Genomic DNA, 24481 nt, shown 5'->3' with positions numbered 1-24481 from the left:
TGGACATATTTTCCATATATGTTCTATGTGGAACCATCTGCATTTGTCTGGCAGTCTTCCATACTCCTAGTAGCCCTAGTCTTTGCTGTCTTTGAACGTTGTTGCTTTGAACCGTCAAAGTGGTAGACTACGTCCTCTACTGCCCTGTTGTTAAGGCTATAAACCCCCTTTAAATATTTCTGTGTGCCTTGCTGCGTGATTGTGAAGCGTGATGCTTTCCAGACCACCCTAGATATTATGTACTTAAAACTATGCAGAACTGGTCATGTGTATTTGGATGTGCCTGACTGACCATTTCATCAAAATGTTTTATGTGAATATTTAGCCCCCCAATGTTGTTTTGATCAATGACTGTCTTCTCAGTCTTGAACGAGCAGTCTAGCTAAAGAAATTGCTGCATTTAGCCTTTGCTGTGGAATGTGTAGTTAGCTAGTAGGCCTTGGTTTTTGTTTAGCAATGAGTTTGGGGCTCCTTTAAACGTTGTATTTGGGAAATTGAATTAATTTCCGTCACACTGTAGAATAGTTTGGATATTCTTTTCCAATTCTAAGCTGCTGTAGTTTGTTAACATTGTATCCTCTCTTCTCTCTCCAGAAAAAGAAGGCACAAGAAGAGGCGCATAGAAACATTTTCATACTCGATGACATTACATCGCAATGTCCGATCGTTTGGGGCAAATAACCAAGTCCAAGGATGGGAAAAGCAAGTATTCATCACTCAGCCTATTTGATAAGTACAAGGGAAAGTCTATAGAAACTCAGAAAACCGCAGGTAAGTCATTGTCCATTCTTTCTCAAGTACTTCTGTGTTCAACTCCTATGTGCATGGCTTTAAGGATTTGAATGGCCCATGAAGCTTGACCAATACATAAAGTTTGCAAAGAGCTTTATTCACACCTCTCCTTCCCTCCGTCTGTGTCCGCTCCCTCCCCCTCTTCCTTCCAGCAGTTCCGCGACATGGCTTACAGAGTCTTGGCAAAGTGGCCGCAGCCAGGCGCATGCCCCCACCTGCTCACCTGCCGAGCCTGAAGTCGGAGAACAAAGGAAACGATCCCAACGTGATTATCGTGCCCAAAGACGGAACAGGATGGGCAAACACACAGGAACAAATCGATCAAAAGAGGTAGGTGAGAGAGCCCAGGATGGACATTGGGAAAGGTGGTCTGGATAACAGATGAATGCATTTATACCCAACTCTGTTTCTTGAAGATTAAAAATCCGTAGACACAGCAATCTTGCCATTTCAATCAGCAACTGATGTAGATTGACGAAACCAATTTAGTGAACACTAGTCAATCAGTGCTATTGATTCAATTAAGTTCCAGGGAGAAATAGAAGTTGGCAAACAACGGCCTAATGATTTATAGTCTCAGTAGTTTAAAATGGCTGTGTCGTCTCACTGATCTGAAAACTGACAAGTGATGTGCATTAAATTCTGTGATGTAATCATTTTTTACAGGTCATTCCAGATTAATTAGTGGAGATGAGGAAAGGATGCCACTATAGACTATTGAGATGCACTCTTGGATTAATGTTTTGCCATGATGCAATATGTTAAATTAATTCAATAGGTTTTGTATTCTGAGGGAACAAGTCATCTTTTACACATCCAAAGGGTAACATTGGATGATGCAAGAATGGGCGATGGAGGCGTTGGTGAGCAAAGAAAAGGGTATTTGTTCACCTGGTACACACTTTGCTGAAGTTTGTTTCTGTACATTTTCCAGTGCAGTCTGCGTGCACTTTATGGATGTGTTGAAACACGTACACTACCGTTCAAAGTTTGGGGTCACTTACAAATGTCCTTGTTTTTGAAAGAAAAGCAAAAAAATGTGTCTGTTTAAAATGTTATCAAATTGATCAGAAATACAATGTAGACATTGTTAACCTCTGGGGTATGTGGGACGCTAGCATCCCACCCCCGGGACACACTATTCAACAGCTAGTGAAATAGCAGGGCGGCAAATTCAAAACAACAAAAATCTCATAATTCAAATTTCTCAAACATACAACTATTATATCCCATTTTAAAGATACACTTCTCGTTAATCCAACCACATTGTCCGATTTCAAAAAGGCTTTACGGCGAAAGCATAACATTAGATTATGTTAGGACAGCGCTGAGACAAGAAAAACCACACAGCCATTTTCCAAGCAAGGAGAGGCGTCACAAAAACCAGAAATACAGCTAAAATGAATCACTAATCTTTGACGATCTTCATCAGATGATACTCCCAGGACTCAATGTTACACAATACATGTATGTTTTGTTCGATAAAGTTCATATTTATATAAAAAAAAAACATTTTACATTGGCGCGTGATGTTCAGAAAATGTTTTGCCTCAAACTCAAACTAGACACTAATGTACTGGTCCTCTTGCTCAGTTGTACACCTGGGCCTTCCACTCATCTTTCTATTGTGGTTAGAGCCAGTTGTGCTGTTCTGTGAAGGGAGTAGTACACAGCGGTGTACGAGACCTTCAGTTTCTTGGCAATTTCTCGCATGGAATAGCCTTCATTTCTCAGAACAAGAATAGAAGTTATTTTGTTTCTGATCAATTTGGTGTTATTTTAATGGACAAAAAAAATGTGCTTTTCTTTCAAAAACAAGGATATTTCTAAGTGACCCCAAACTTGAACGGTAGTGTACGTCTCGATCACACAGACAGCTTCATTGCATTTTGGTACACCAGAAGTACATTCATTTCCAATGGAACGCTGCGTTTGACTTGCAGCGTTGCAGTGCGTTCTGTGTGGTGCATACGTTTGTGTGTCAAACTGTATGTGTAAATGGCTTGACAGAAATGGTAGCAGAAGTTGAATTTTGAACTTTTGTTGCACACACATCCAGATGATGCTGTGTCCATTTTACGCAATGCCACTAGGTGTTATCAAGGCATTAGCCCCATGTGCAGCTGGAGGAAAGATAGCCTTGTGTCGCAGACTTGAGAGGCGTTCGTGTTTGCTACCTCAAGGTTAGCTCACATGCTGGCTGTTGAGCTGTCTGTGTGTGGGAGTTGATTGGTGGGAAGTGACCACTCTGTTGTTTAGTGTGTGTGAGTCTGGGTGGCTGGAGGAGTGAGAGCAGGAAGACTGAGGAGCTAACATACAATGAGTATATGGCAATGTTGATTGAACACCAAACATATGGCATTTATAAAACCAGCATTCATGTTGCAACTTTTTAGTGTTATTTGCATAGCAGACATGACATTTTTCACACTGATCCCATGTGGCTCAGTTGATAGAGCATGTCGCTTGCAATGCCAGGGTTGTGGTTCGATTTCCATGAGGCACCTGTATGAAAAGTAAGATAAATGGGTGCACTCACTACTGTAAGTCGCTCTTGATAAGAGCCTCTGGCTCAATGACTAAAATGTAGTAATTCGATAACAGAAAAGTGTGTCGGTTTGTGTTATGTTGCCTGGTAAGCGAGAAAGAATAGTGGGAGTACTATTTCTAATTCTTCACTGTTTGGCTGGGGTAAATTCATCAAGAGTTTATAGCTGGGTTACAATTGTCCAAGTTCTGTAACGTGTAAAAGTGAAACTTTGCGCAGTATGGCACGTCTGTATCAAGATGTATATGTATCTAGTCAATCTCTGGAGTGACGGTTCCCTCTTTCTCTCCTCCCTCAGTTCCATTGCATCAACAGCACAGCTGCTGGAGTTGCAGCCACAGCTGGCTTTGCAGAAATCTGTCTCCAATCTTCAGAAGCCCACACCGGTAGCCAGTCAGGAGGTGGGTTTGGCCTCTTGATTTTTGTCATCTACATCTTTCGGTTTCACTTTGAATTGTGATTGTTTTTTTCCTTTGTTTTTTTCTTAGTGACTGCCTTTAACCTCTCTTGGGTATGTGGGACGTGACCGTCCCACCTGCGGGACACACTATTCAACAGCCAGTGAAATAGCAGGGTGCCAAATTCAAAACGACAATCTCATAATTCAAATTTCTCACACATACTAGTATTATACACCATTTTATTGATAGGACTCTCGTTAATCCAACCACATTGTCCGATTTCAAAAAGGCTTTACGGCGAAAGCAAAACATTAGATTATGTTAGGACAGCGCCTAAAAAATAAAAGCCACACAGCCATTTTCCAACCAAGGAGAGGCGTCACAAAAACCAGAAATACAGCTAAAATTAAGCACTAACCTTTGATGATCTTCATCAGATGGCACTTATAGGACTTCATGTTACACAATACATGTATGTTTTGCTCGATAAAGTTGATATTTATATCCAAAAACCCCATTTTACATTGGCCTGTAATGTTCAGAAATGTTTTTCCTTTAAAAACTTCCAGTGAATGAGCACATCAATTTATAGAAATACTCATCATTAACGTTGATAAAATATTAAACTGTTATTCAAAGAATTATGGATAAACATCTCCTTAATGCAACCGCTGTGACAGATTTCTAAAAAGCTTCACGGGGAAAGCACACTGCAATAATCTGAGTACTGCGCTCAGAAAACAACAGCAGGCAATACAGATACCCGCCATTTTGGAGTCATCTAAAATCATAAATAGCATTATAAATATTCACTTACCTTTGTTGATCTTCATCAGAATGCACTCCCAGGATTCCCAGGTCCACAATAAATGTTGATTTGTTCGATAAAGTCCATAATTTATGTCCAAATACCTCCTTGTTGTTAGCGCGTTCAGTAAGCTACTCCAAATGCTGAAATTGTCACGACGAAAAATCTAAAAAAGTTCTATTTATGTTCGTAGAAACATGTCAAACGATGTATAGCATCAATCTTTAGGGCCTTTTTAACATAAAACTTCAATAATATTCCAACCGGACGATTCCAATGTCTTGAAAAATGTAATGGAACACAGCTACCTCTCACGTGAACACGAGCCAATGAACTCATGTCCTTTCCTGAGTCAACAACTTCCAACTTTCTTTGTTTGCTCTCTGTTCACCATAGAAGCCTCAAACAACTTTCTAAAGACTGTTGACATCTAGTGGAAGCCTTAGGAAGTGCAAAATGAACCTTTAGTCACTGTGTGTTAGATAGGCATTCACTTGAAAAAACTACAAGCCTCAGATTCTCCACTTCCTGGTTGGATTTTTCTCAGGTTTTTGCCTGCCATATGAGTTCTGTTATACTCACAGACATCATTCAAACAGTTTTAGAAACTTCAGAGTGTTTTCTATCCAAATCTAATAATATGCATATCCTACATTCTGGGTCTGGGTAGCAGGCAGTTTACTACGGGCACACTTTTCATCCGGACGTCAAAATACTGCCCCCTACCCTAGAGAAGTTAAGAAGCAATGTATCCCTTTGAAAATGGCCTATTTGGCATCGATATGAGTCTGAAAGTTATTCTAGTGTCAAAATTGACTACAAAGTGTAAATAGGATAATTTTAGTCATAAAGTCAATCTTGTCTAAAACGTTTGGAACGTCCGTTCGTCATACTAGGTAAATGAAGGTTGGGTTTTGATGTCTATTTGCCTACTAACATGGGGTGAAGAGCTGCGGTGATTGCTCTCTAATCAGTAGCATAGATGGTTAGGCTAGCAGCTCCAACTGTTTACACACGTTGCGCATTTTCTTTACTTGCGAAATACCTTAGATGTAAAATTGAGCAACTAAAACATCCTCGGTCAAAACGTCAAAATTCATTACAGATAACTCGAGTAATCTTCAATTCATTCTGGGTATTTTAAGGAAGTGAAATAGGTTTCCAAACCGAACGCAAAATTAGTCAGGAAACACACCTCCAAGACTGAAATCTCTTTAATTAATACAATTTCCTCTGTTGTTTCCACAGAGCACAAACACAGGTGGACCAAAGCAATGGGCCCAGCTAAATGGAAAGGCCATAGAACTAGATGGTGAGTTGGAATGGAAAACTCGACTGCTCAAAATCACTGTCTCTTTGGTCAGCATTGATGGAGGTGCTATCAGACGTGTCAATTTACTGCATGCCTCCACCTCATGATTTTCCATCAGCCTCCGTTTCTTTTGACTCTGCTGTGACTGACAGCTGTGCCCCTTGTTTCCATGGCGACAGCAGGTTTAAGGGCCTCAAACCGACTGCAGCCCTTCTCTCACGAGGAATTTCCAACGCTGAAGGCTGCTGGGGAACAGGACAAGGCTGGCAAGGAAAGAAGCGCCTTCGATCCGTCGTATGGGCCCGGACCAAGCCTCCGCCCCCAGAGTGAGTCCAGTGGACATAGCTGTGGTGGCACAAACATGTACTCCAGTTCAAAAGGAATCCACATGCTTTTAAATGATGAGTAGTGGAGCAGCCTCACAGCATAGTTACTAATAAGTGCAGTCGGAAAATCTTGTGCACATACTTTAAAAAACAATACACTGCAATTTCACCTTATAACTCTTAAGACACAGGCTTGTTTTCTCAAATTCGTTTTCCTCTTGTCTTTCCAGATGTGACAAGTTGGAGGGAGGGTGGTGGGAGGAACCTTCTGCCCTCATCCCTGCCGGCAGGCCTGCCCTCAGATTCCGAGGGCAAGGCCAGCGGCGTAGCTGAGACTGGGAGCCCCCCTCCACCTCTTCCCCCCTCTGCCGCCCTCTCTGCCTCCATGGTCAGTCCCACCCCTGCCACCGTTGTCAGCGCCCCTCCAGTCCTAGAGCCCAAGGAGCCCTCTCTGCGCCCCGCCCAGCCCCTCCGCAGGCCCACCCCCCCTGCCCTGAACCATCACCAGCTCCACCACCCTACCACCACCACCACCTACCACGACATGCTGCCTGCCTTCGTAAGTAGCACAATATTGCTCTTAATTTATTTTCACTTTATGACACCTTAATACAAGGTTCTGTTCTGACTACACTTTTTGTCTATTGGTTTTCAGATGTGCCCCAAAGAGACTCGTGATGCTCCCGGCACTGCTGAACACACTGGCCCTGTCACTGTGGTCGCCCCAGTTCGCTTTGACAACCGGCCCACCTTCAGACAGCCCTACCCCAACATCAACCAAGAGCCCGTCAAGTAAGTTGTCACCTGCATATGCCTACTGTCTGGAAGCGATGCTCAGTTAAAATAATGAAAGATTAAAATGGATAATACAATTGAAGATTCTGTGAATTCTTTTGTTTTCTTTGCAAAAATAATCGCAGACCTCTCACCTCCCCATGTTCCTATTCTCCTTGTAGCGGTGAGGTTAGGAGAGAAGAAAACCGCTTCATTCGTGGGCCCTCTCGCAACCCCTCCTCCAGACCCATCCGTCGGCCCGGTGACAGACCCCCTCGTCCGGCCATCATCAACCCAGAGGACCTGAAGGATCTGGATGAGCTGGACAACGACTGTGAAGACGGCTGGGCAGGTGGGGGGGGCTTTCTGTTATCACATCATACAGACTGAAACAGCATTTCTGTGCATGTGCCCCAGCGGAACTAGATTGACCTTGATAAAAATGTTGCTCTCTCACCATTCCAGGTATCCATGAAGAAGTGGATTATGGCGAGAAACTCAAGTTCAGTGACGATGAGGAGGAGCACGCCGAAAAGAACAAGATGTGGTGAAATTACCCCCACCCCCTTTGTGTTTGTGACTGAATAGAATATTGTTGGTGTTATTTCTGTAGTTTTAAGAGCAGTGACCTTGTAGCAGTGACTGATTGTGAGCTCTATCTCTGACCCAGGGCTGAATGGGAGAACCAGCGTCGCGAGCACCAGTTGTCGCTGAGCTCAGGAGAGGGGGCGTACCCCCAGGACGGCCCCGAGGAGGAGGCTTACCTGGCCTTCCAGGAGCAGATGGCCCACAGGAAGATCAACAGCAGGTTCCCCTCTGGAGAACCACAGGTAAGGTCGTACCTGAGTCCACTATGCCTCAGGCTGCTACCCTTGCCTGGTCCCCCTAGCCTTCAATACCACTGATCTCTGAAGTTTTGAGTTTAAAGAAATATGGCAGAAGCCCGTCCAGTCATTTCACCTATCAGTGGTCATGAAGTCTTCAGACAATGCACATGACTATTATCAATAACCCTTGATTGAAATAAGACTCAACAAATCACCTTGTAGTTAACGTAGTGATTAAAAAGTGAATGTTTAATTACAACTTCCAGGGTAGAAATGCAGAAGCACATATGGAGATATGGTGGAGGTCACTGTAAGATTAACTAATGTTTAGGCATTAAAGCATAAAGAGTACATACACCTGTAGGAAGAGAACAATTGAGTCACATTTATATGCGTGTGTCCTAAGTCCATTGTACACAAAACTCATGTAGTCCCCACATTAACACCCCCGAACCCTCCTCTGTGGCGTCTCTAGGCCCAGCAGAAGAGCTCCGGGCCTGGCATGGCACACCAGGGTGAACCCCTGGACGACCAGGAGGAGCGCCAGGGCCCTTCCCGGGCCAAGTTTGTATCACCGGAACTCTCGGAGGCAGTGGAGAGAGCTCGCCGGCGCAGGGAGGAGGAGGAGAGACGCGCCCGTGAGGAGAGACTCGCCGCCTGCGCCGAGAAGCTCAAGAGGCTAGACGAGAGGTTTGGGAAGACGGAGAGACAGTTGTCAAGGTCTGAGGAGGGAGCGAAGGATGCAGAGAGCAAGGAGGCAGCACTGTCCACTGGGAGAGAGAGCAAAAACCACCAGGAGAGCTGGCAATATGGCACGAAAGGTAACACCAAACCGCCATTACTGTTTGTTTAGTAAACATGTATTTATTCAGGTTGATCAGTTAAAAATACTAACTTCAATTCTCAGTCATAGTGTGCACTTACTGTTGAAATTGAACATTTTACTGAATGGCTATCACTGAACGACGTGTAGGAAACATACAGGGTTGCCAGGTCTAACAAAAATTTCTAGCCCAATGATCTCTGAACCTGCCCACAAGTCCTGAAAACTAGGCCCCCAAAAATGTTTGCCCTGACAGGAGTTGCCAAATATATCCAATAAACCCTTTTCCCATAACGTTATTGAGTGAATTAAGAAGGAATATTGATGTCATTTTTAATGATGTAGGTTAAGAAGCAAAATTCGGTTTTCCATCAAAATAATTATTGCGAATTTAAGAATATATTGCAAGGGAAAATATGAATTGCCCTTATTAATCTCTCCAGATCATTTTCCATCAATGGATGTCGATTTAACTTGTTTTGACTGCTATGATTAAGCAATATGGCCAGAGGAGGTGTGGTATAACAAATATATCAAGGCTAAAGGCTGTTCTTAGGACATAAGAATGCAGTCTACTTTAAACCACCTCCTGAGCGAATTTATCCAAAGAGCTCTAGTGCTCCCGAAGTAGTTTTCTAATGCTTTGTTGCTGTTATATCAGTTTTAGCGCGTTAGGTTTTATGGAAAAGGGCGTCTCCATAATGACCAATCTACAACTGGTAAAAAGTTGTCATGACGTGTGCGCATGCTGCTGTCTCTGTGACTCAACTGCCTCTGCTGCAGCACTCTCTCAACCTGTGCTGTCAACACACACACCCCTTCGGCCCTCCCCCTATCCACCATTCACTCACTTAATAACAGCTTGCTCACTGCCTGACAGTCAGCAGCAGCAGGTCACAGTGAAATGTATATATTTTTAAGAGAAATGCCATGGTGGCCGCTGTACAATTTAGAGGTAGCCCAAAAACCTGCCACCCGTGACCAATACATTTTCACCCGTGACACTGTTTTCAAAGTAGTCCAATTTGGCTGGAAAACGACAAACATGGCAACACTGGAAACATGGGTAGCTATGTAAAAGTAGGATTATAACCCGCTCCCTCTCCTCTCCTGTCCCAGACACTGAGTGTCCCTTGGAGCACTCCCCCGGCCAGCAGGACTACAGGGAAGAAGGCACCTTGGGCTTTGCCCCCTACCGCAATGAGGACGAGGGCGGGGCTGATCCCACTTCTCCCTTGCCCGACTACACAAACCACCAGGCCTCCAAAACCCTCCCGCCCCGCTTCCAAAAGCAGCAGCAGGTGAGCCGCCCGGCCGACACCATCTGATGCTTTCCCAGCAGCCCCTTCCCTCCAGCCCCAAAAATCCTTATCCCCTCCCTAATTCCTGGCGGGATTAGCGGCTTGAGAAAGGCCCGTCAGAGTTCACAGGAGCAGGTGTTTTCCGTAACGACGGTCGTCGGGTATTATGAAGGGGGCCAACGGGTGTGTTTGTTTTATTCTGTTGTGTAGTGTTTTAATGAGTTCTGTGGTGGATGCACAGCAATAGGCAATTGACAAAACAGGAAATAACCACTCGCTGCATATAGTACACTTCTTTAAATGCATCTAGTCACTTTTTTTATGTGAGGTGAATAATTGTACCAGTGTGTGAACTTAATGGGTTCATGCTCTATGTCGTCCCTCCCCCTCTCAGGACCAAGTGTATAAAATGCAGCACTGGCAGCAGTCTGGCCACCTCGCCCCCTCTGGCTCCAGCCACCCCCCGAGAGGATACTACCCCCCACACATGCTGGGCTTCGACCCCCGCTGGATGATGATGCCCCCCTTCTTGGACCCCCGCATGGCCCAGGGCCGCTCCCCCGTGGACTACTACCCCAACGCTGTCCACTCTTCAGGTGAGACCTGAGAAAACAGTATTGTTTTACTAAAGGGAATGATGAATTTCCTGATTTCATTTCTTAATTCACTTTTTAGTTTAGTGACATCATGGTCAAACTTTCTAGATTGATATGGATATTGATATAATCCTGCATCTGTATCATCACTAACTGTAGAATACCACCTCTGTGTTTGCGTAGGAATGATGAAATCGATGATGCAGCCAGACCACCTGAACAGCCCAGGGTCCGCCTCTGACGATGGCTGCCATCCCAGCATGCATCAGGAGAGAAAGGCCCCCTCCACCGAGCCCTACCCCGTGTGGAACCAAGATGGCTACCCCCCTCGCAGTTTCACCCCACCCTACCAGAGACAGCACGAGAGCTCAGACAGGAGCCAGCCAGACGACCGGAGTGACAGGACATGCTCCCAGCAGGACTTGTACGAAGAGAGTGGCAACGAGTGCCTAGACAACCCATCTGGTGACCTCTCCCATCAGGCCTACCACCAGAGCAAAAGTCCCGACAGGGATCACCACCCGCACGACCAAGGCCTGCTCTCCTCAGCCCCAAGCCGGCCCCAGCAGCAGCATGCAGACAGCGACTACCCCAAACAGGAGCCCAAAGACAGGTACCTGAAGGACGGTACTGAACCCTGTGACGAACTCTTCGACACCTCCAAGGAAAAGGTTTTTGACTCAGACTTCCATAGGCGAGATGGAGGCCAGAAGAAGGAAGTTGGTGTTGGTGGTCAGAACCAGTGGTCTGATCCTGGCTCCAGCTCCCCTGCCAGCAGTATAAGCCAGCCCTCTGAGACTGGCGGTAGGACCCTGACCCGCAGGACCGGTCCCATCAAGAAACCTGTGCTAAAGGCCCTCAAAGTGGAGGACAAGGAGAACGAGAAGCCCAAAGTGGAGCCTGAGGAGAAGGTAGTCCCTTACCGCCTGGAAAAGGAGGTGCTCACTAACGTATATGACCTGAAGAAAGACAACCAGCCCCTCGTAAGTAATAGACGCTCGGCTTCGCCTGCTATCGAGAAGCAGCCAGAAGAGAAGCAACAACCACCAGCTCCTGCTAAAATAGAGCGGCCAGCCAGTATCCACAGTGAAGATTTGCCGAAGGAGAACAGCTGGGACAGCGGAAAGAGCCAGTCCTCCAGAGACAGCCAGGAGAGCAGGGAGCCTGGTGCACCACGACGCAACAACTGGATCTTCATCGATGAGGAGCAGGCCTTTGCCGGAGCCAGGGGAACGGGTCGAGGTCGGAGCCGTGGCGGCTTCAGGGAGTTCAGTTCCAGAGGAGGCCGGGGAGGCCGAGAGAACCCCAGAGGAGGCTACAACAACAATATCAACAGCAGGGACGCCGCTGGAGCCCAGAGACCAGGCAGAGGCAGAGGACTGCCCAGGGACTTTGTCAAAGTGGAGGACCTGCAGAGGGGGAAGCCGAGGAGGCGCAACGTCAGCGAGACTCTGAGCGAGACCTCAGAGTACGAGGAGCTGCCCAAGCGGCGACGCCAGAAGGGCTCTGAAAACGGAGAGGGTGGCAGCTACCCAGAGCAGGGAGAGACCAGGAAGGCCGACCGAGACTCTTGGAGGTCCAACAAGGTGTACACGGAAGAACAGGCAGCCAGTGATGCCCGCGACAAGGCCAAAGCCAGCAGCAGGGGGTTCGGAGGCTTCGGCCGCTCGCTGCCTCCCAGACTCGATACTGGCAGGGGCTACAACACCAGCCGAGGGTTCAACAACGGCTCCAGAGACATCTCCACCTGGAGGGGGCGGGGGACTCAGTTTGGCAGTGGCGGTTGGCCCATGCAGGAGAACGGCTACGGCCTGGGCACCGAGACCTATTCCAGGAGACCACCTGCAGAGCGTGAGCCCCTCAAATACATCCCCAAGTTTACTGGCTCTACTGGTTCCTTCATGGAGAACGGCGCTGAGGACCGCAGTGGGGAGGGCGAGTACTACATAGACAGTGACAACCCTGGACAACAGCCGTTGAGAAGACGGAGGCCGCCGCGCCAGGACAAGCCCCCACGTTTCCGCCGACTACGTCAAGAGAGGGAGCCCGGCAGCGGCCAGTGGACCAGCGATGAGTACATCAACGGATCGGAAGGATTCGCAAACCCCTGGCCGAGCCGCTCCAAGGAGGGAGGTAAAGAGGACAGCTGGTCCAGTGGCCACTACTCCGGAGGGGGGGGTAGGTCCGGTGGTCAGCACGGCCAGGCGGAGGACTGGGAGACTGGCTCAGAGAACAGCGACTTCAGCGACTGGAGGGAGAAGCGTGGTGGAGGGCAGCAGCAGCAGGCCCACGGGGGAGATGTGCACTCAGACTCGGGCCACGGGGATCCTGGGTCTGGAGAGAAGAGGGAGCTGGCCAAGAGGAGTTTCTCCAGCCAGCGCCCCCTGGTGGACCGGCAGAACAGGAAGGGTGAGGTGGATGGGAACAAGATGACACGCTCTTCAGAGAACCCTAACGCTCTGCCCTCCTGTAACAGGAATGACGGCTGGCAGAATGGAGGGTCCTCCAACCATAAGAGGTGAGTACTGTGCTAACTTTGGCTTATGCAAACTTGGTGTGAGAACATTCAACAGAACTGTTGATATTGTTTTTTTCTTGACTTAATTGTTTCAAAACATCCTCAAGACATCACTATACTGGAGCTTCTAACAACAAACCTTAGCAACACTTTTGCACAATAATACGTTTTAAGTGGTAACACCTGACTCATGGAATGTCTCTCCCTACTTACAGCAGGAGCCCAGAGGAGTCAGGCCCAGTCTACAATGTTGAGCAGTCTGAGGAAGGCCACCAGGCCAACGAACCCTCGGGGAAGAAGCTGGACAAGGAGCTGAAGCCCAGGTCTGTGAAGGGAGACCTGGCCAAACCACTGTCTCAGTACGACCTCAACAGCTACCCCAGTGAGTATGCCAGGCACCAACTTCATAGTAACACATACTTGAGTCAATTAATGCTCAAATGAAATCTTAACATGGGGTCTCAACCTGGTGGGCCAGATGACTGATTTAATATGGCACACGTGTGTCTTCCAGTTGAGGGGGATTCTGGGGGTCCTAGTCCAGACGGGTTCCAAGACCTGTCCAAGAAACAGCTGCGGCGCCCACAGGAAGACGACAGAAGGAGAAAGGAACAAGGAGCTCCTGTAAGTTGACAGAACATTCAAATAAGCCTGAGACATTTAAATAAATCTTAACGAACAGTCTAGAGAATAGACCCAGTTTTGAGTAAAATCTAAATAATTCCAAATCAAAGTTTATTTGTCACGTGCGCCGAATACAACAGGTGTAGACCTTAAGTGAAATGCTTACTTACAAGCTCTAACCAATAGTGCAAAAAAGGTATTAGGTGAACAATAGGTAAGTAAAGAAATAAAACGACTGGCTATATACAGTAGAGAGGCTATAAAAGTAGCGAGGCTACATACAGACACCGGTTAGTCAGGCTGAGGTAGTATGTACATGTAGATATGGTTAAAGTGACTATGCATACAGTGGGGGGGGGTATTTGATCCCCTGCTGATTTTGTATGTTTGCCCACTGACAAAGAAATGATCAGTCTATAATTTTAATGGTAGGTTTATTTCAACAGTGAGAGACAGAATAACAACCAAAAAATCCAGAAAAACGCATGTCAAAAATGTTATAAATTGATTTGCATTTTAATGAGGGAAATAAGTATTTGACCCCCTCTCAATCAGAAAGATTTCTGGCTCCCAGGTGTCTTTTATACAGGTAACGTGCTGAGATTAGGAGCACACTCTTAAAGGGAGTGCTCCTAATCTCAGCTTGTTACCTGTATAAAAGACACCTGTCCACAGAAGCAATCAATCAATCAAATTCCAAACTCTCCACCATGGCCAAGACCAAAGAGCTCTCCAAGGATGTAAGGGACAAGATTGTAGACCTACACAAGGCTGGAATGGGCTACAAGACCATCGCCAAGCAGCTTGGTGAGAAGGTGACAACATTTGGTGCGATTATTCGCAAATGGAAGAAACAAAAGAACTGTCAATATCCCTCGGCCTGGGGCACCATGCAAGATCTCACATCGTGGAGTTGCAATGATCATGAGAACGGTGAGGAATCAGCCCAGAACTACACGGGAGGATCTTGTCAATGATCTCAAGGTAGCTGGGACCAAAGTCACCAAGAAAACAATTGGTAACACACTACGCCGTGAAGGACTGAAATCCTGCAGCGCCCGCAAGGTCCCCCTGCTCAAGAATACATATACATGCCCGTCTGAAGTTTGCCAATGAACATCTGAATGATTCAGAGGACAACTGGGTGAAAGTGTTGTTGTCAGATGAGACCAAAATGGAGCTCTTTGGCATCAACTCAACTCGCCGTGTTTGGAGGAGGAGGAATGCTGCCTATGACCCCAAGAACACCATCTCCACCGTCAAACATGGAGGTGGAAACATTATGCTTTGGGGGTGTTTTTCTGCTAAGGGGACAGGACAACTTCACCGCATCATTTGACGGGGCCATGTACTGAGTTGCCAAACGTCAGCCTCGAAACCTTAATGACTTGGAGAAGATCTGCAAAAGGAGTGGGACAAAATCCCCCCTGAGATGTGTGCAAACCTGGTGGCCAACTACAAGAAACGTCTGACCTTGTTGGCAATCACAAAGGGTTTTGCAGAGGGGTCAAATACTTATTTCCATCATTAAAATGCAAATCATTTTATAACATTTTTGATATGCGTTTTTCTGGATTTGTTGTTGTTATTCTGTCTCTCACTGTTCAAATAAACCTACCATTAAAATTATTGACTGATCATTTCTTTGTAAGTGGGCAAACGCACAATATCAGCAGGGGATCAAATACTTTTTCCCCCCCACTGTATATGATGAACAGAGAGTAGCAGGAGCATAAAAGAGGGCTTGGTGGGTGGCGGGACACAATGCAGATAGCCCGGTTAGCCAATGTGCGGGAGCACTGGTTGGTCGGCCCAATTGAGGTAGTATGTACATATGTATAGTTAAAGTGACTATGCATATATAATAAACAGAGAGTAGCAGCAGCGTAAAAAGAGGGGTTGGGAGGGGCACACAATGCAAATAGTCCGGGTAGCCATTTGATTACTTGTTCAGGAGTCTTATGGCTTGGGGGTAAAAACTGTTGAGAAACCTTTTTGTCCTAGTCTTGGCACTCCGGTACCGCTTGCCATGCGGTAGTAGAGAGAACAGTCTATGACTGGGGTGGCTGGGGTCTTTGACAATTTTTAGGGCTTTCCTCTGACACCGCCTGGTATAGAGGTCCTGGATGGCAGGTAGCTTAACCCCAGTGATGTACTGGGCCGAACGCACTACCCACTGTAGTGCCTTGCGGTCAGAGGCCGAGCAATTGCCCTTACAAGCAGTGATGCAACCAGTCAGGATGCTCTCGATGTTGCAACTGTAGAACCTTTTGAGGATCTTAGGACCCATGACAAATCTTTTTAGTTTCCTGAGGGGGAATAGGCTTTGTCGTGCCCTCTTCAGGACTGCCTTGGTGTGTTTGGACCATTCTAGTTTGTTGTTGATGTGGACACCAAGGAACTTGAAGCTCTCAACCTGCTCCACTACAGCCCCGTCGGTGAGAATGGGGGTGTGCTCGGTCCTCCTTTTCCTGTAGTCCACAATGATCTCCTTAGTCTTGGTTACGTTGAGGGATAGGTTGTTATTCTGGCACCACCCGGCCAGGTCTCTGACCTCCTCCCTATAGGCTGTCTCGTTGTTGTCGGTGATCAGGCCTACCATTGTTGTGTCGTCTGCAAACTTAATGATGGCGTTAGTCGTGCCTGGCCCTGCAGTCGTGGGTGAACAAGGAGTACAGGAGGAGACTGAGCACGCACCCCTGAGGAGCTCTAGTGTTGAGGATCAGCGTGGCAGATGTGTTGCTACCTACCCTCACCACCTGGGGGCGGCCCGTCAGGAAGTCCAGGATCCAGTTGCAGAGGGAGGTGTTGAGTCCCAGGATCCTTAGCTTAGTGATGAGCTTTGAGGGTACTATGGTGTTGAACGCTGAGCTGTAGTCAGAGAATAGCATTCTCACATAAGTGTTCCTTTTGTCCAGGTGGGAAAGGGCAGTGTGGAGATTGCATGATCTGTTTGCGCGGTATGCAAATTGGAGTGGGTCTAGGGTTTCTGCGGTAATGGTGTTGATGCGAGCCATTACCAACCTTTCAAAGCACTTCATGGCTATGGACGTGAGTGCTACGGGTCTGTAGTCATTTAGGCAGGTTGCCTTTGTGTTCTTGGACACAGGGACTATGGTGGTCTGCTTCAAACATGTTGGTATTACAGACTCAATCAGGGACATAATTGCTAATGGTTTCATGCAAGCAGCGATACTTCTTTAACAACATACTGTTTTTCCCTAAAAATCTCAATCATATATTATGTTAAGTATAGTTGTACATGACTTGAGGTGCTGTGTTGTACTTCATCTATGGAGAAAAAATATTTGTTTGCCACACTGCAGGTTCCGGTAAAGAACAGACCGATCACCTCCAAGATGCCCCCTCGGTTTGCCAAGAAGCAGGGTGGCATGACCATTGATCAGCCAGAAGAGGGACTCTCTGCCAACAACCTGGGCACAGAAATCTGGGAGACTAACAGCTCAGGTAGGAGTAGGGGCAACACCCCAGCCTTCACACACCTCATCTTCCACCCCATCTGATAATTGTTTCCCATACTCAGCTTTTTCCCTCCAAACTACATAGGAACATTCTTGTGTTGTCAACTGTATAATATAATGCAGTGGTTCTTACGTTGTTCTATTCCTTCCCTCAGCTCTGTCAATCCAGTCATCTGGAGGAGATTCGTGGACCAAGCAGGTCTCCTTCACAGGCAGCGAGCCCAACTCTGAGGATTCTGACGCGGGCCCTGAGCAGAGCAAGGAGCAGCACAAGCCCGGCCCCATCGGTAACGAACGTTCACTCAAGCACCGCAAGGGCTCGGAGGGTGTGGAGCGTCTGGAGGGGAGGCCCATCACGCCCGTCAATGGCGTGGACCTCCATGTGGACACAGTGCTGCCCGTGCCACCCATCGAGTTTGGTGTCAGTGCCAAGGACTCTGACTTTAGCCTGCCACCCGGTTCCACCCCAGTGCCCGTGTCCAACCCCGTCACCAAGCTGCAGGACGCCCTCGTCAGCAACGTGAGTACAAATATACTGAGTTCAACTGGATTCCCATTGTCACCTCATGATTATGAGGTGGCCTATTAAAAGGAATCCTTCAAGTGCTACACTTGAAGTGGCTTGATAAAATAAATATCATAAATGAGATGTAAAATGGACAAAAGATGTCATTGGCTAGTTGTTGATGTGTTAATAACATTATGTGTGTGTGTAGCCGGCCCTGACCCAGGCCATTCCCATGCTGCGTAGAGACCACCTGCAGCCTGGCATCAACCTCAACCCCATCTCTTTCCCCAGTGCTGACCTCACACTCAAGGTACACACCCCACTGCCTCACACTCTCCACACTCCAGACATCTCTAAACACTAGTCTTGTTAAAGAAATGTAATTCTCAGTTACATACCTGGCTAAGTAAAGGTTAGATCAAATAAACGTTAGTAAACACAAAAGATTTGTGTAATTTTACTGATCATTTCTATCCCTTCGTCCCCTCTTTCTCAGATGGAGTCGGCCCGTAAGGCGTGGGAGAACTCCCAGTCTCTCCCCGAGCAGGGCTCTCCTGGTGGGGGTGCCTCTGGCGCCCAGCCCCCTTGCAGTGTGGGCTCTTCCAGCGGGGTGAGCTACAGCTCTTTCGGAGGGGTATCCATGCCCCCCATGCCCATTGCCTCCGTGGCACCTTCCATGTCCATGCAGGGTAAGAGGACACTCGCACATTAAACATTGACATTATTGCTATATTTGCCAAAAGGCTATGCGTTGTATGAAATGTAACTCTGTGCATTATTATTATACCTTTTGAAATAACAATTGTATTTCCCTCTCTGTAGGTAACCATGTCCCCCCGCTGTATCTGGATGGCCATGTCTTTCCCAGCCAGCCTCGTCTGGTGCCCCCAACCATGACCCAGCAGCAGAGCTACCAACAGGTACTACACTTACAAGTATAGGGTCTTACAGGATTTTATTCCAATTATTTGTCTTTATATACACTACCGTTCAAAAGTTTGCGGTCACTTGGAGCCTGTAATCGAACCCACAGATGCTGATGCTCCAGATACTCAACTAGTCTAAAGAAGGCCAATTTTATTGCTTCTTTAATCAGGATAACAGTTTTCAGCTGTGCTAACATAATTGCAAAAGGGTTTTCTAATGATCAATTAGCCTTTTAAAATGATAAACTTGGATTAGCTAACACAACGTGCCATTGGAACACAGGAGTGATGGTTGCTGATAATGGGCCTCTGTATGCCTATGTAGATATTCCATAAAAAATCTGCCATTTCCAGCTACAATAATCATTTACAACAATTAGAATGTCTACACTGTATTTCGGATCAATTTTATGTTATTTTAATGGGGGAAAAATGTTGCTTTTCTTTCAAAAACAAGGACATTTCTAAGTGACCCCAAACCTTTGAACGGTAGTGTATAAAAAAAAAAAAGACATTTTGGGCAATAATCGGTGCCTCCTGGATTTGGAGTTTTTATGACGCTTGCCAAAAATGCTTGATTTTGCTGGGTCACTAATGACATTTTTGCATGGCAATTTGTGATGTCCAATTTGTCATGAAAATGTTCTGGTGAGGGGGTAAACTGTAATATTATAATTCACTCCTTCCTGTGTGTGCACTCAGGCGGCGGCGGCTGCCCAGCAGATCCCCATCTCCCTACACACCTCTCTGCAGGCCCAGCTCGGTCTCCGGGGAGGCCTTCCCGTCTCCCAGTCTCAGGAGATGTTCAACTCCATTCCCTCCTTCAGGTCCCAGGTGTACATGCATCCCAATCTGTCCCAGCCTAACCCCATGGTGCTGTCAGGCGGTGGCCCCCTGAAGGGGCCCTATTCGGCCTTCCCGGGCATGCAGCCATCGGACATGGTCAAGCCCCAGTCGGGCTCCCACTACCAGCCCATGAACGGCAGCCAGACCATGGTCTATGACGGCCAGATGAACCAGGGCCCTGGCATGAGCTCCTCCCAACTCATGGACTCCCAGCTCATCCAGGTAAGGGGAACAACTCTGTCAGTGGCACCCTTAGCTTGAAGGAACAGTTTGCTTGGCTTCTAATGGAAACATTATACTCTCTTCATTCAATGTTTCAAAGGCCCGAACAATGATCCTCCCTCTCTCTCTCTCTTGCTCCAGGTGACCATGCCCTTACCGGGCTCCCAGCTGCGTTATGGCTCTGCCCAGCAGCACCTCATCCTGCCCCAATCCATCCAGCTCCAGCAGGGCCAGAACCTCTCCGTCGGAGCCGCCCGCAGGATGCTCCCCCCTGGCTCCCAGCCCCCTGTCATGACCGGCAGCAGAGAGGTGAGCTCCACAGACCCACCAAGTGTCCCTTCCAACAATGTTACAGCTTAACTACCCTAATGATTGGTAAATGTTAGCTTTAGGTTGGATTTGGAAACATTTAATGTATAAACAAACAAAAATGCACATTGAATGTAGTGAAACCCATCCCTTTGAAATAGAAGGGATAGTTCACCTAAATTACAAAATGACTTGAATTTTTTGCAGAATTTCCCAATGTCTACTGGTCCGTATACTACTTACAAGGTAAGGAACAACTGTAGTGAATTTGTCATTTGGGTGAACTATCACTTTAATGCCACAACATTTCATAGATTGCATTGAGATGTTCTTACTTGTATATTTAATGAGGCTGTTTGTTTTTTGTCCTCCTCCAGACCTCCCAGATGGAAATGAAAGGCTTCCAGTTCTCTGACAAGCCCAATCACTCCCAGGGCATGCCTGGAGGATACAACAGGTGAGCTGGAACAGCTAAATGTCACCCTGAAAACTTATGTTAGATCACAAAACGTCTTCTCTTAGTTCATATCCTTATAAACGTGTTCATTTTATTGTAACGTGCCAAAGGATTCTACATGGTTCGCTGCCAGTAAAATGTTTAGACTTGTCAAGAAACTGACAGCACAGCTGCGTTTTCTTCTAGTTTGTCCACTATTTAATTAAACATTTAGTGATCATATAATGGCATTAAAGTGATGATATAGATGTAATTGGAAGCTAATGGTAAATCTATCTCTGTCCCTTTCTCCCATCAGACCAGGGTCTGCCAGCCCCGGTGGGAAGCAGTCTGGCCCTGTGGGCCCTCTGCCTGGGCATTACACCCAGCAGGTATGACCCAACACATAGTCATAAACACATTACGTACATACACGCACCTTGGTAGTACTAGTTACTGTTCATTCTACAATCAACAACTAGGTCAACTGACAATCAAAGTCCTCCAGTGCACTTGACACACTTTCATACACACAAACACAATTTTGCAGGCTCTTAACAGTAGCAGCCCCCGCCACCACCACCATACACAAAGGTCCTGACACACAATCCCAGCTGCCCATACACACTCATATAGCCTCCCCCTCCCATTTCATTGGAAACAGAAGACCTCATCCATGCAGGCCGTTCAGCAGCGAGGCTGGGCTTGCAGTGGCCCTGGCCTGACCTGTAGTTGCTGCTACAGAGACCCGGCCACCGGCTGGTATGAGGCCCTGCTGTGCCCCCTACACGGCAAGGTTATAGAAACCTCAACTCAATCATTCTGCTTGTTCAAATCACTGTGATGTTGCACCATTTGAATGACTAATCAGTTTTGACATGCAGCTTCCCTGAACTGCTCTGGCACAATGGCCTCTCAAGACCCTAGTGTACGTTTGAGTCACGAGCATAAAGCAATTTGATGAAATGTCATTTTAGAATTCAGTCTGGAAAATATTTGTAGCTTTGCACACATCTCCGCAACCCCCTTAATATTTGCCTAAAGAAAAATAACCATGCATATATACTGAGACATGTTGCCATGCTAACAGTGTGTGTGTGTTCCACCAGGTCCCCCCTCCCCAGGGCAGCATGGTTATGCACATGCGTCCCCCCACCACCGGCCCCTTTCCCACCCCCATCCAGAGACCTGTCATGCAGGTCAACAAGACAGTCATCATCCGCTCCCCCCCATACCCCAATCCCGGGCGCGAGCCACCCCACTCCACCCCCCCCTCGGCCCCCGAGCCCACCGTCAAGGGGCCGGAGGATGGCATGAAGGTGAGCCACCCACTGTAAATATAGGTAATTCGATTTTTATCCATTTCGTTTTTTGTTTTTCTTCAATCCAATGTGCCAATGTATGAAATCAAAGCCATATATGGAGAGAGTTTGGTAGTTGCCGTTTCTGTCAAAGATGGTAGGTTTCCGTCGATTATGACCTCAATTTATTTTGATTGGTTAAAATGTGTCGTGACGCCAATTACCACTGTCAGCACCTCAACTCTCCATGTCTGTTAAGAAGCAACTAGGGTCTAGTTGTCAAAGTTGCCCTGAACAGAATACATATGGCTCTGAATGAACTCAACTGGATGCACTGCTATGAACTATTGTAATTAATAATGAACATATTGCGTCATAACCAGTAATATGGTACCTGAGGTAAAAATTTCTCATCACAAGATTAATTTGTCTGTAAACTTATCTAGGGAACTGTATTTAATCAAATGGTGCTCATAGACATAGGTAGCCTAATCTTGTAGGCACGTAGTATCATTTACTGGTATATTTGGATAGGGACAAGTACAAAGACATTGAACAAACAATCGTCCGATGCATTGCAGGAGTGTTTCTAGTTTACGCTAATTTAACACCCGTCCCTAGATGGGCATCTATGGAAACAAAAGGAAAGAAATACGTAATCACACAAAATCACATATCAGGACATTATCACAATTATGTGCACAAAGAAAATGTCACAGGTGATAGATAAATAAATGCTGTAAATCAAATATCATACATATTTACCTCTAATATTTACAACTTGGATGTAAGAGGGTCATGTTGATGACACACCGCAAGCAGTTCATACATGAATGCTCTGGTGTTTCTTTTGAATGTGTTAAAATGTTACACAAATAATGTATTAATCTTCTCCAGTGCATAATACTTGTAGCAAAAAAAACTGATGCTTGATAATAGCTTTTTTTCTAATGGTGTCTAATTCTTGCTATTAGACCATTTTGAAATTAGATTGTTTTAACTATTTCCCTCCTTGTGACATTAGTGTTATTGTTTTGTTGTCCATTTGAAAACGATATGAAATGTTAACCTTGAGTTTCTCATGTGTGTGTTTTAGAGTAAAGCCCTGCGAATTGGGCGCCAGCTGGTGGGTGAGGGGAAGGCACTGTCGTGGGGCCTGATGACCAGCGAACTCCACGAGTCCCTTCCCGGCTGGCAGGGCAAACCAGCACCATGCACCTGAACCATCAAACCCCAGGCTGTCAAAGTGGAGGGCAAGGCGTGGTAACGGACCTTCAACCTCCACCCAACCTGCCTTTGGAAGACACAACCCCGTGCACCCTCTTTCGACCCACCGCCCAGCCTTCTATTGCCAACCCCCAGATCAGGCGCCAAACTGAGGAGCAGGCAGGCATACTGTACCAACTCCCCGAACTATCATAACCGGACACTTATTATTATTATTAAACACCGCGTGTGTGTGTGTGTGTGTGTGTGTGTGTGTGTGTAAGCAGACTCGAGGTTCTCCTTTATTTATTAACATTGTCCTTTTTCGAGAGAAGAATGGTGACAAAAAAATATGAAATAAATGCACATTTTCTGTGTTGCTCTGCACCCGAAAAAGGAAACGAACAGCTCCTGCAGATAGTTCACCCCGTTTTTGCCACAATACTTTTTTGGACTATAGCCCTGTAGAGGAGGCAAACACTTGACATGTCACCACAAGAAAGCAAATCTGTAAGCGTAAAAAACAAACATGTCCTTTTCCCTCACTTTTTGAAGAATTTTGCTGGTAGTTTTAATCTTTTTTTTCTTTTTTAAGTAATCATTGCCTGTTTGCTCTATTATTAAAGGACTTCAAAAGACAAATTTTAAGGACATTGTGTATAAACATGGAAAGGTGTGAATTGGGGCGTGTCGCCCTCAGAGACCCCTGGGTTACTTCACACAGCTCGTGAACTGTGACAAAACTGCTTCGATTTTTAGAAAACGTTTCCGTTCTTTTTTTAAAGGTTGTTTTTTTGCTTTTGTTTTGTCGCGCTCTCTCTCCTATGTGTTTTGTAAACAGAAGCAAAAACGAGGACATTTTCGAGAAATCGGCTTGCCTCATTTGAAGCTATCCTAGCGTTGATGCAGTGTGTGCATGTGATGTGCTGAATGTGTTAATTGTAGAGCCTAATCCAGGACCCTATCGCAACATTTCAAAAGACAGCGGACACTGCTGCCGTAGTGTGAGGTTTTGATCAACCGAGCTGGCAAAAAATATGGTTTATTCTATGGTGTTGGGGGGTATCTATAGTGTTTGGGAGTGACGACAGGCTTCATTGACTTACTGTACGATCTCAACAGCTGATTGAAATGTTGCTTTTTATTGCTATACATTTGGTTGTAATGAGTTGCTGAAATCTGAATTCACATCTGATACATGTCAAGTGCTTTTATATTCCCTCTCCTATAGTGTTTTTGCTTTTGATCCTAGAGCTATTAAACACTTCTCTATTGTTTTTTTTTTTAAACACATACTCGTTGGAAAGGTGGAGGGGTTAGTGAAGGAATGAGTAGGCACACCTCCCTAGTGAACATTCAGCACCATGTAAGGTCTCTGGGGTGGCGCTAGCAATAAACGCAGCCTAACTCTCAATCAGGGTCCAAATATCTATTTTTATGTTACAATTTCACGACAAAAGAGGGTGTTTAGAATTGCTTGATGAATTGATGTACTTTCTTCGCGTAGGTTTTTTGGTGAACGCTGCAGTTGTTTTGGGCTCTGAAGAAGGAAATATTAAAGCATTTGTTTTGTTAGAAAAATAATATGAACTGTT

At 46.3% G+C, this 24481-nt stretch overlaps 1 protein-coding gene across 6 annotated transcripts in view; it reads left to right on the top strand.

Annotated features, from left to right (window-relative positions):
- Positions 1 to 24481, top strand: part of prrc2b (proline-rich coiled-coil 2B) — a 33703-nt gene that overhangs the window by 8544 nt on the left and 678 nt on the right. For 2 of the 6 annotated variants that reach the window (XM_029709330.1, XM_029709331.1), the window contains exons 2-30: positions 595 to 771; positions 945 to 1122; positions 3639 to 3741; positions 5798 to 5861; positions 6041 to 6187; positions 6418 to 6746; positions 6843 to 6979; positions 7144 to 7313; positions 7427 to 7508; positions 7632 to 7791; positions 8264 to 8609; positions 9731 to 9912; positions 10307 to 10508; positions 10692 to 13026; positions 13242 to 13408; positions 13541 to 13650; positions 16977 to 17118; positions 17288 to 17652; positions 17849 to 17950; positions 18137 to 18329; positions 18463 to 18560; positions 19269 to 19634; positions 19776 to 19943; positions 20151 to 20189; positions 20321 to 20400; positions 20699 to 20771; positions 21044 to 21175; positions 21489 to 21698; positions 22777 to 24481. The exon at positions 22777 to 24481 is cut by the window's right edge and continues 678 nt beyond it. In XM_029709330.1, coding sequence (XP_029565190.1) covers positions 657 to 771; positions 945 to 1122; positions 3639 to 3741; positions 5798 to 5861; positions 6041 to 6187; positions 6418 to 6746; positions 6843 to 6979; positions 7144 to 7313; positions 7427 to 7508; positions 7632 to 7791; positions 8264 to 8609; positions 9731 to 9912; positions 10307 to 10508; positions 10692 to 13026; positions 13242 to 13408; positions 13541 to 13650; positions 16977 to 17118; positions 17288 to 17652; positions 17849 to 17950; positions 18137 to 18329; positions 18463 to 18560; positions 19269 to 19634; positions 19776 to 19943; positions 20151 to 20189; positions 20321 to 20400; positions 20699 to 20771; positions 21044 to 21175; positions 21489 to 21698; positions 22777 to 22902 — 6921 coding nt within the window. In that variant the 5' untranslated portion in view covers positions 595 to 656 and the 3' untranslated portion in view covers positions 22903 to 24481. The remainder of the gene's footprint in view (positions 1 to 594; positions 772 to 944; positions 1123 to 3638; positions 3742 to 5797; positions 5862 to 6040; positions 6188 to 6417; positions 6747 to 6842; positions 6980 to 7143; positions 7314 to 7426; positions 7509 to 7631; positions 7792 to 8263; positions 8610 to 9730; positions 9913 to 10306; positions 10509 to 10691; positions 13027 to 13241; positions 13409 to 13540; positions 13651 to 16976; positions 17119 to 17287; positions 17653 to 17848; positions 17951 to 18136; positions 18330 to 18462; positions 18561 to 19268; positions 19635 to 19775; positions 19944 to 20150; positions 20190 to 20320; positions 20401 to 20698; positions 20772 to 21043; positions 21176 to 21488; positions 21699 to 22776) is intronic. The other 4 variants (XM_029709332.1, XM_029709333.1, XM_029709334.1 and 1 more) reach the window with 4 other exon arrangements.

Source organism: Salmo trutta, chromosome 23 (assembly GCF_901001165.1).
Source record: "Salmo trutta chromosome 23, fSalTru1.1, whole genome shotgun sequence".
Classification (NCBI taxonomy): domain Eukaryota; kingdom Metazoa; phylum Chordata; class Actinopteri; order Salmoniformes; family Salmonidae; genus Salmo; species Salmo trutta.
This window is presented reverse-complemented; position numbering and strand designations above follow the sequence as displayed.